This window comes from Doryrhamphus excisus, linkage group LG4 (genome assembly GCF_037039965.1).
Source record: "Doryrhamphus excisus strain RoL-2023G ecotype Guam linkage group LG4, RoL_Dexc_Guam_v1.1, whole genome shotgun sequence".
Taxonomy (NCBI): domain Eukaryota; kingdom Metazoa; phylum Chordata; class Actinopteri; order Syngnathiformes; family Syngnathidae; genus Doryrhamphus; species Doryrhamphus excisus.
The window spans coordinates 12,858,933-12,870,970 of NC_136360.1; the positions used below are offsets into that span (position 1 = coordinate 12,858,933).

At 44.9% G+C, this 12,038-nt stretch overlaps 1 protein-coding gene across 2 annotated transcripts in view; it reads right to left on the minus strand.

The window, feature by feature from the left end:
* Positions 1 to 1,230: 1,230 nt before the first annotated feature.
* lmo4b (LIM domain only 4b) overlaps positions 1,231 to 12,038 on the minus strand; it is a 38,033-nt gene continuing 27,225 nt past the window's right edge. For both annotated transcript variants that reach the window (XM_078790219.1, XM_078790220.1), the window contains 3 exons: positions 3,824 to 3,920; positions 3,052 to 3,207; positions 1,231 to 1,619 (listed from right to left, as the gene is read on the minus strand). In XM_078790219.1, coding sequence (XP_078646345.1) covers positions 1,611 to 1,619; positions 3,052 to 3,207; positions 3,824 to 3,920 — 262 coding nt within the window. In that variant the 3' untranslated portion in view covers positions 1,231 to 1,610. The remainder of the gene's footprint in view (positions 1,620 to 3,051; positions 3,208 to 3,823; positions 3,921 to 12,038) is intronic.

Below are 12,038 nucleotides of genomic sequence, written 5' to 3' on the forward strand. Positions count from 1 at the left end.
TTTTTTTTTTTCCAAGAGTGGAACGAGCATTGAAGTGGTTTAGTGACTCTAAATGCGTGCTAAGCTCCTCCCTCACTTCAAGTGGATCCACTTCTCATGGCGGTCTTGTCCTGTGCAGCACGGCCTGAGCAGATAACCGTCTGGCCCATTAGCAAGGGGGCTGCTCCTTTAGACCCATTAGGTCCTGCAAGGACTTCAAACAGCAATTTGTTCTGCAAATAGGCCGTTCAATTTGCGGCTGTCGGAGAGCGAGCGAGTGAGACACCTCCCTCTCGCTCGGCGCCGTAATTGAATTTTCCAAAGGGACGTTTTCCTCCATTTGTGTCAGCCGACTGGGTGATGAATAGCGAGCGCTGGTGTGAACACAAAGAGGGGATGCATGTTTATCCATCTTCTGGTGGTCCTCATCGTCATGCGGTGTGATGGCCGTGAAGGACCAAGATGGGCCAGAACCTTCACCATCTTCCCTTGAATCGCCATTGTTCAAAAGCCAGCAAGTACAAAGTGCTTGCCACTAATGAATGATCATGCAAGATGATCCAGGAACAGATGGCTTTATTAAGCTGTTGCCATGTAGGAGAAAGTTATTTCGAAGGTCGCTGTCAGCACACAAATATGGTGTGTTCAAGGACGATGCTTGACGAAAAGCAGTATTAGTGAAGCATAAAGACAAACATAAAAATTGTAGGCTGGTACATGTGTGATGTACATATTAACATTATAGAAATTGTTACCAACTTTGGGTGAATAAGATGTTTTCCGCAGAATTTCTTTTATTTTTTTACCAAATTATCTGCAAATTTGCCGAATGTGATTGGATCCACTGTACATCATTTCTGTGGGAAAACTCAAAGCAGAGCATAATGAACATGAAAGGTGCTTCATCGGTGAACTTGATGTAACAAAATAAGTGAAATAGTCCATACTTTTTTTTTATTAATTAAATACACCATACTGGAGCAAATGTCTCGGAAAATATCACAAATAAATTTCTCTTTCATTCAGCATTAAAATGTCGGGAGGCTCTACACGACTTCAGTTTGTTCCAGTTGTGGATGGAGTCAAAAGGAGTGTGGGTCAGGGTCAGCAAGGTTGGTAGTGTGGAGGGAGTGGACATCAACGACATTAACATGCATACTGTACATACATGGGTCATTTTACAAATACACCGAGTGTGTGTGTGACATTGTGCACAAAGAGCCATCTTGGAGACACACCAGCTAAGAAGAAGGGGGAGGGCGGGGGGGTTCACAATCCCTCCACGATGTCTAAATAATAAAGCGGGATCACCATGTCGACGATAGAAAACAGAAGAAAAATGAGTCCCCCTCCGGAAATGTCTTTAGGCAAATAAAACAGAAACATTTCTTGGACCTCGTTAAGTCATCAGTCTCTTCCTCAAGAGTCCCTTTGAGTTGGACTTTGTTAGGTCAAGTTCCCGGGTCCGACTGGGACGCAGTAAGTGCAAGTATCCGCCCATGGAGAGTCTGAAGGCCCGGCGCTTATATTGCTGCCACGGGTGGAAAGGTTCCTTCAGGGCGCTGTCTGTGGTGATGATGAGTGAGGGCTAAACATGAAGGCACACATCCTGCTTCCTGCGCCGTGTCCGTCTAGCACACCTGCAACAAGAAGATCGGTATCGTCAGTGAGGGTTTTTTTTGGTTCTTTTTTGTAGTATTGATCATCCTCGCTGTGAGAACCATCTGGTGTCCCATTTCAAGTCTCTTTGGTCTAATTAGAAGGAGGCTCGGCAAGGATGGCGGGAGGCGTTCATGCGGCTGAACACGCGAGTGGAGATAATTACCCACCAGCCCTCAACTTTTACTTTATTTCCCATGATTCCACCGAGCTGATTTACAGGCTGGGCTGGAGTCTGTTAGCACGCTGCTAGCGGGGGCTAATTAAAGTGACTGGTGCTGGGAGGGCGGCGCAGGCCTCCCCCAGGGGTCAGAGCAGCGTGTGCATGAGAAGCTAGCTTAATAAACGAGCATCAAACACGAAGTCAACGCTCTGACTGCGTCATGTCCACACCAAATAAAAGCGGCAACGGTGGTGGGGACAGCGGCAGGGGCGCTGCTGGAGTGTGTGTTTATTTAATAATTCTCTCTGCTATAATTAAAGCACCAGTGCCAATATACACATTGCACTTTAGCATCAATAATGCAGCACATTTCACTACAATTGATGTACGCACATAAATAAACAATGAGACCTCGTGTTTACTACGCCCGCCGCCACCACGCACCATGCGCGCGGGGGAGGGCGGGGCAGCGAGGACTTAGACATTTAAAATTAAGCTCCATAATGCGGCCGCTTTCAATTTCGATGCTGTGAGAGCGCCACGAGCTGATTTGTTAAAGAGACCTTAAAAGGCCTGTGACGCGGAGGATTTAGAGGCGCTCTAACGCTACTCCAAAGCACTCAAGGTGAAACGACAACGTAATTCCTCTCCGAGTGCTCCGGCTTCGGGAGGCAAACGTGATTACATCTCCTGCGGGCGCAATGAAGAACGAGCGCACCCTTCGTGTATGATTAGGCTTCTGTTTTGCTTTCAATGGCAACGTGGAGATCGGATCAGGCGTTGGTGATGCGCCGCAGCCTGCCGCCACCGCCGCCTCCCCCCCTCCGGGGCTAGGCGGCTCAGCCCAGGTGAGCGCTGAGAGACGTCTATTAACGCGTCAGTCGTCCACCGTGGGACAGATGGTGTGTTCGCTCCGGGCCATCTGCTCAGACAAAAAAAGAAGAAGAAAGGAGATGTTTCGGAGCCGACGTTTAATAGCGATTCTCAGATTCTGGCATGAATGATGGAAGCGCGGATCCAACTTCCATCACACGCAAGACACGATTGGGTATCTGCTGCATGCCTGGCGGCCATGTTGAGACAATGACATCAGTGAAAACTGTTTTTAGATTCCAAGCTTATGACGTTTCCAGAAACACTGAGTCTCGCAATAAGATCATTTCAAGACGAGAGAAGCGTTTGTTTGCTGCGCAACTTCCCAACCTTGTCCACTTCTGTTATGGTCGGAAAATTGTAGTCAACTTCCTCACCTTTTGGTCGGGCAGTAGCGGGTTGGTCTGCAGTGAAGTCAAATGACCGTTGATGAGCGCTGTGGGTCGGTCGTGTTCACAGAACAGGCTGCCGTTGATGTAGTGGAACCGGTCCCCAGGCACAAGCCGGTTCCGGCAGGTAGAACATGTGAAACACTGGGATGACAACAGCAGAAAAAAAACCAAAAAAATGAAAATCAGGCCCCCAGAATCAAGAACACACCTTAAAGCAAACTCTGTGCTACCTTGACTAACGACCTTCAATTTAGGAGTCGCTCATTAACCCCGTTAGCGGCTCATGAGGGTTTTCAACTAAACGGGTCACCTTCATGCGCAAGTTTTTACTATGCAAAATACATAAAGTCCATGCACTATTACAGGATGACATTACTGGGAGGAAAATGGAATGAAGCTTTCCTGCAGCCCTCCAAATAAGTCCATTAAAAGGGCTGAGTATTCTTTGATTTTCGTGTATTTACATAATAATTAACTTTAAGAATTTTAATTATAATATTTAAAAATACATTACTTTTCCATTTGTTATTATTTTTGTTTCATTTTATCATATGTATTTATTATTATACATCTTCCTGGTGAGGGCCGTACCAAAGTATACCCTACCACATAGTCCATGTGTCTAAGCTACTAAGCCAACAATCTTCTTTGAACACAAGATCCAACTATCAGGAAGTCATTTTTATTGACGTTAACTTGTGTCTTTAATCCTTTGAAGGCCTTGTGTGGCTCCGAAGCCTCACGGAGGAGCGTTTACCTTGAGGTGGTAGACATTGCCCTGCGCCCTCATCACCAGCTCACTGGCAGGGATGGACTGACCACACGCGCTGCAGGCACCGCTGTTCCCGAATAATCTACAAAGAGAAAGGGGGGGCATGTCATTACACATACTACACTATGTACATTAGGCAGGCTGGTCCACAAATTCCAGGGATACCCATCCATTCATTCTTTTGCACCGTAAATGGATTTGGTGCGATCTGTGCGCCCTCATTGACACATGACTGCCTCTGAATGTAGCTTCTGACTCGGCACATATGCACCTGGTTCTGAGAGAGAATAACAAGATGGAGGGATCAGTGTTGCCAGCTTTAGTCAGTGTTTAGATGACTCCAATCTTTTTTTTGTTTGTTTTTTTTTTAAAAGCAAGAAATCTGGAGAATTTTTCTGGTCCTAACACTTCTGGAGACTAGCATGTATCGCTCTTCTTACCGAGCAGCGGGTCCTATGGTGCCCTCGCCTATAAAAGCACTCTGAGGTGGGTCCATCTTGCTTGTGAAAAGGGACTTTTGGGGCCGATATATCAGCCAATATATGACAAACTGTAAGAGTATTGATATACACCGGATACTGTATATACTATACATGAACACAAATTCTTACAATAACCAAAATGGGATTCAACACTAAGAAGCAGAAGACTACTAAATTAAAATAAGTTTAATTAGTAACACTGTCAAGGCCAATTATCTAACCAATATCTATATCATGTACTCTGGCAGGAAGCAGCAGAGACGCACACAGGAAGGGGGCGACAGTTAATATATCGGCTAAATATTCACCGATATTGATGATACGCCATATCGGCCCCAGGGCCGTTGACCGCTTTGGCTGCCCCCCCCTGCCCCAACCACCCACCACAGATATATTCCCATCCTGCAGGAGTTCATTAGAGGTCATTATTCTGTCATCTTTAAGGCTTTAAAAATGAAAAAAGAAAAATCACAGCATCCTCCCACAAATGATGAACAAGGTAAGGCATAAATCCGCCGTTCCTGCAGGCTAATAATGTGTCGGAGTAGGTGCGTCCAGGCAGCCGTGTGGGGTTGTGGCCATTACGACCGTTGAGGGCGCTCCGTCACTGCCGTGTTTCCATTAGAAAGCTGTAGCTAGTGGGCTTGATATATCATGTGCATGGGTTAACCTTTTCAATCATGGTGTCAACACTTTAGATTTGCTTCTACTCATCTCTTTCGTCCCCCCAGCATCAACCCCGCCTCCCCCGGCTGCCTCTTGATAATGAAATGCTTGCTCCGGCTTCCTTTCTATCTTCCTTCTGAGTCCACAATTTAGATTACTTCATCTCAGCGAGCAGCAAACTGAATGAAATTTCGATTTGAGCAGAAAGTAATTTACTGGGATCTGGACCCATTTGTCATCATATCTCACCGGGTGTTTGCTCTATCACTGCACTTTTCCTAAGCAATCAAATAAGAGCGCGGCATCTGACATGCTCCGGCGGGAAGGGTGGGAAAAGAAAGGGGTGATGTGGGTTGCGGGGCGGGGGCGGGGTGGGATGGTGAGGGATCAGATAAAGTTGTTTGGCACGCTGAAAAGTGTGCTACGACTACAGCCTTTTCTGATTCACACACGTTCACCGCGCTTTTGCGTGAGAGTAATGAGATAATTTGAGCCATCGCAACCAGAACCCAACCAAACGGACCGTTGCAGGACGGGGAAAAAGAAAAGCAAAGTGTGGGGGAAGGGGAGGGGGAGGGTGCTTTCAATAAGACAGCAGCAAATTTAGTCTCTGCGTGATCTGGAAAGGCTCCATCAAAACTCAATTTCAGAAACTAATTAACTGGAGGCTGTGGTGACAACCGTGCCAGCTCGCTGCTTTCACTGGGACAAACATGACGCAAACATGTCGGGTTCACCGCACGTGCACCCCAACCACCACCCACCCAGTCGGTCCCCCACCACCCTCCAATAATAACAAAAGTCCCATTGTGCCCTTCCACCGTCAACAAAAACCACACAGGACACCTTAGCGCTGAGGATGCATTTACACTTCATGCTGCACCAGTCTGGCTTCCTGTCATGTGAGAGACACACTTTGGGTATGGATCATGACAGTGTAAGCACGAACCCAATGTCATTTGGTCCCAATCTGGCCTCTGTCATGTGTGGATTAATATGGTGCATTATGGGTACAGAAACTACTAAACAGGATGTAAAGATCATACAGTGTTTCCCACAGAACTGCAATCTACTCTATTTGTGGTGATGGCGGTTTGTGGTGTTGGAAAATTAGCATGGTGCATTTGTAAAATGCAAGTAAAAACAAAATATGTTTTTTTTATGTCACAAACAAAATGCCACGTTGGCAACATTGATCCTATCCTTTCTGCTATTCTCTGGCAGACCAGGCGCATTGTAATGTGCTTATTGGTGAGGGTCACCTGGTAGCGCCAAATGTGTTTGTGGCAGTACACCTACAAATTTAGACAGCTACAAATAAATGAATGAATAGGAAACACTGGTACATTAAAGGTTAATTGAATATGACATAGTGTATTCATTATGGTACATTGGGGTACTGTGAAAACGCACATGGCAGCGATCATGTGGGACCTCTGTACTGCCTCGGACATCACGTACGCTAGAGGAAAAAATGTATATATATTGACATTCAACATATACCAAACCCCATCAGCAACCCGAAACGCTAGCATTGCTAAGACAGTGCCCTCAAAGCCCTAAAGCCCTCAAAGTTCAAGTCCATTGTTTGCAGCAGGTTTTTAAAGCAGTTTTTCCCCACTGTTGCAATGGGGACTATATCTTTAGCAATGTAATAGGACACCACTTTGCACTTTTTCTGTCATGAGGAACACAACAGGAAAAAGAAGCAAACTGAGCTTTATGTTGGGGCAGGAGTTGAGCAACCAGAGAGGTGACAACGATTTTTTTAAAATGCTCTGAATCCGATGTACCTCCAAATGACTGAGCAACAATAGAGTATTAGGGCCACATTCTGACCAATTCTTCCACCGCAGACAATTTTGCATCCTCCATTTTTGTCAAAGCCTGAGCCACCGGGATTGTGCTCCACCCCTCCTCCATCCTCCTGCATGCACCGAGGGGGGCGGGACAGAAGTTCACCCAGTGATGAGTGACATACAAAGAGTTGCAGCACAAATTCAGTCTATATTGAAAAGAAGGATATGCTTCTTTTTGATACCGTGCTTAAAAGGATTGTCAATATATTGATAATATCCATATATGGCCCAGGCCTAATTGGAGGTGCATCAAGTCCTTTTTGGCACTCCTATAAAGCAGCTACACACAATAACCAGCACATAAAGCTTTCTAGATCAGTGTTTTTCAACCACTGTGCCGCGGCACACTGGTGTGAGATATTGTCAGGTGTGCCGTGGGAAATTATCCAATTTGTGTGCCTGTGTGGTCTAGCGCCTGGCAGAGTAATCATGTAGTACTCTTCCATACCAGTAAGCGGCAGCAGCAGCAGCACGTAGCTAATTGCCTGGTGCTTGGAGACAAGCGAATTAGTGATGCATAGATGCAGCGACAGGTGGATAGCAGGACGACGGTGAAAGTGATTTTTGAAGAGGAAAAATGCTGACTCTAAACTGGACCCTGGACAAAATCCGGACCCTAGTATGGCCCTAGTATGAGTGGAGGTCAAAAGAAAGCAAAGACGTCCAGCAAAGTTTCTGGCGCGAGGCAATATAACGAAAGCTAGCTATCATTTGGATTTACTTTTACTGGAGTTGCAACGGCACCGACTCTGTTGTGCTTGGTATGTGGTGAAAATATAAAAACAAAATAACACTTATATTGTTAATATAAGCTTTTTTCCACATTTTCAGCTGGTGGTGTGCTGCAGAATTTTTTCAATGAAAAAGAATGTGCCTTGGCTCAAAAAAGGTTGAAAACGGAGGAGTCGGGCTATGTTCTTAAGATGGAAGAATGCAGTCCGAGTTAATTGTTTGATGTGGGGTTCAAATGAAAGGGTAGGGTCCAGGAGGATACCAAGGTTGCGGATGAGCGGGGATGGAGTGAGGGTGGCACTGTCAAATTGAAAATAGAAGTTATGGGTGGGTGTTGTGATGTTTTTGAGACCGTTTTTTTGGACTACTTTCAATGAATAAACCCTTTGGAGAGTTATTTAAAAAGTGTTTAGGAGCTACTGGCTGGAGACCACTGACTTAGGGTGGTAACGTAGACCCGCTTTAAAAAAAAAAACAAAAAACACAATGTGGTGAAAAAGGCGATTAGCAACTCTAGTGAGCTTGTAATTTGCATGCAAGCAGGCAAGACCCTCCCTGTATACACACTCCTAACTATACACAGACAACCGAGCACAGATGAACAGTGAGAACACTGATAAATTGTTACTTACAGCTTGCGCTTCTGACTCTTCAACATGACCAAGTAACGTTGAAAAGGCATCAGACTTCAGCAACAGTTTGGTGAATAGTCCAGCTTCGCCCATGTTTACACAACAGCGCCATATTTTTCTCTTCACCTGGAATCTGCAACTCCAACCACTTCTGCTTGTCTATTGAGGCAAGTTAGCTCACCTTCAAACCCGAAAAATCATTCCCTGAAAGCCATCGCTCCGTGCTAATATGATGAAATCATGTTAACAGAGCATAGAGGAGGCAGGCCGACAATTTGTACCAAGGCACGCCCATATAAGGAAGTAAAAAATATCTCTGAAACTGTGTGTTCAAAGCCAAACATCTTTCAGTGCACTCTTTTAAATGTACAAATCCCATTTTCTGAGACTTAGAAATCGTTTAACACGAATGTACAGCTTTCTAACAACTGAAGTGAAAAAAGCACAATAGGTCCCCTTTAAATTGCATGTAAATACAGTACATAAGTGTGCCTTCAATATGGCGTAATGGTGCTAATCATGCCCATTAAACACAGTGTGTCCAGCCTGATCTGCTTGGCAAATAAAGTAGTGTACAACTTGTGACCAGTCACAAAGCTATAATACTAATAATTGGAGGCCCCTGCAACCTAGACACTGAATTTCTTCAGTTTATCTTGAGCTGAAAAATAATTAACAGTTTATTTCCCATGTATTAAAAAATTATTCTGATTTGTGTCAAATAGTTAAAAAAAATGTTTCACACAAATGAAGGCAAAATAATATTAATAATAATTATTACCTACTTGTCAGGGGCCATGAAAATTGGTACCCCTGACCAATAGCACACATTATGAATAAATTCAAAAATTTACTGTTAATCCAATGGGCCAATCTCACTCATGGATGATCGGTAAACCGGCAGCATGAATCCCTAATCGGAGCATGCCCAACACAAAATGATTTCACATTTAAAGTCAGTGTAATCCAAAATTAGCCACTAAATCAGAACAGGGCACTTAAACTTACAGTGTAAATGGAGCCAAGAGTGCTGGGTGCACAATTAAGCGGTGATCCAGTTTGAACTTGGGCTCTAATGGCCTCCAGTGCCACTGCACTACAGCGCCGACGTGACATGTGACCGCCAGGACGGTGTAATTAACGTCGAGGGACCCTTTAATTGCAGTGACACATCTGTTTCAGCTTCTTACCCGCCAGAGCCCCCCGCCCTCCCTTTGCTTAGACATAGCAACCGTGTCTCTGTGCGACTTGATGTTGACTGATGTGTTTTCTTATCTGAGCTGCCATCTTGGATTAAATTAAAAGAAGAAAACATTGGGGGCTGTCCGTCGTCTCCAGGTGAAGAAGTATAGTGCTGCCTGTCATCAGTGCCGCCTTTGAGTGGGGTAAAATTACACCTCCCCCCTTTCACAAACAATGATTTGTGCAACCCAGTCCATTAAAAATGCTTGTGTGCATCAGCAGCAAAAGCACCTTAAAAGCACCAGGCCATATTGAAACTGAAGCGGGGCTTTGCATAATGGCAGGAGGTGCATTAGAGTAAGGCTGGAGGGAGGGGTGAGGCTCTGTCTTGTATATGTGCACGTGTTTTGGGAGTGAAAAGGGGTGGGTGGGGGACTGACGGGCGGATGGTGCAGCCAAATTACACTTGGTTAATTCAGAGTAACAGATCTGGCCCCCGAGTGAGTTGAAGGCCCTGAATTAATTCCGTTATGACAAATCAAGATAAACGTTCCCACTAAATTGCACGCGATTTAATTAATTTCTGAGATCCCGCGTTTGCCTGGCCTAATAGTTCACGTTCTGCCGTGCTGTCACAGTGCTCGAGTGGGCAGGCTTCAAAGTGATATTAAATAACCAACTATTAGATTTACCTCGCACGTTCCATTGGAAAAGTGCCATTTAATTACCTCGGCTTATTCAATTAAGGGAGGGAGCGGTGGGGGTGGGGTGTTCTCCCCGAATCTGGGAGCCACAGGCAAATTAATTCCCTCCCGACCAACGGCCCGGAGGAAGAACGTCCCCAAAGTTTGACACGGCTTGTGGTGATGTTCATGAGCTTCCCTTTGTGGCTGATTGAACATCTGTTTAAAAACGTGCCTTTCATCAGCTGACAGAGGACACAGCCAATGAGTCTGCCACTTTAAGATGAGACGGGGAAACAACACACACACACACACACACACACACACAGCATCAAATGGCCTTGCAATAATCCCTCTTCTCTATCTGCCTTTCTTTGCTGCCCTCTCTCTCTCTCTCAAAAGCCAATTTGGTTAATTAAATGTTTTGTTTGCCGTGTGCCTCTCATTCATTTCGGACACGTCACTGGGAGAGCGGATACAAGCCACAGACCAGATCTCATTAGATAAAAACCCATCAGGACTAAAGGAAATGGAGGGGGACTATAATTAAAGCTTTTAATTGTGTGGACTCACTGTCAGATGGCCCCCCCCCCACCCTCTCTTTATCTCCGCACAGATCTCATGCTTCCATCAGATGCTTTTAGCTTTCCCTGCTCTCACCACAAGTGGAAAGGTGTGTTCCAACCCGCCCCCCCTAGCTTATCCTAATGACGTTATAGTGCCATTATGAATGAAGTGCCACCATTGACTCCCTCCGCTTCGTTGGGGGGGGGGGGGGTGCTACTCCACTTAAAAATTGTCAGTCACTCCAATCTTAGACATGAATGGTGTTTGCAGCTGTTTTGACAATGGGTGCCCAAAGTCTGGTTCGGAGGCGGTTGCAACTACAGTGTTTCCCATACATCATGTCTGGCGTCCGGCGGGCTGCCACAAATAGATTTGGCACTACCTGTTCGGCCTCGCTCATACACACATTACACACGTAGTGAGCCAGAGAATAGATGATGTAGCGGGAGGGATCACTGTTGCCAACTAATTTAGCGAGTAATCCTACATCTCTAGATGAAAAGCAACTAGCCACAAATCTAGAAAGGCTGACACAAAAGTACGTATTGCTCTTCTCAACAAGCAGCGAGAGGATGTCCATTTTGTTGGCAACATTTTTAAAAAATGAGAAAAAGACAAGACTAAATCAGTCCTACACATTCGGCCCTACACAAAATAAAACTAACCGCATCAGTACGTTACCAAGGAGGACTTGGACCACCAAGAATACACAACATTGATGACAAAGGGGGTCAATACTGAAAAATCTAAAGGACGAAAGGCAGGTAGGTAAGATGGAGTATTTATGGCTTATTTCTCCGTTTTGTCACTATCTAGACAACAACAGTGACTGATTCAAAATCAGAAATACTGTTTTTTATTAGTAAAGTGCAGTTTTTGCTTAACAAGATTTATGTTATTCAATCCATTGTGGAAACATGCACCGGGCATTGCGAGAGGAGCAATCGGTGGACATAGTGTCTTATAAACAAAGTGAGCACCTGGACCGCCAGCGAAAGGAAAAATTCGTATCCGTGTTTTGAGGGCCAACATGTCAACTTTGTAAAATGTTATGGTGTTGTTTCTTTCTTTCTTTCTTTCATTATATAGTGTACAGCAGGCCAATAACAATTGATCTGTGGACCACAAACGGTTTATCAAAGATCTATCACTGATGTCAAAATCAAGAACCTACAGGCCATATGCAACCCATCACATCACTTTAGGTCATCTGCCAAAGCCCGGAATTAAAGCTGGTCATGTCGTATTTGCAACTGATGAGGAAGCATAAAGATATAAGATACTACTAAGAGGTATGTATATTTTAGAGGTAGGTATATTTTATTATCCAAAGTGAAAACACTTGTTTGGTAATACTAGTTAACCGATAGGGACAAAGTGAACCATTTGTGTTAGAT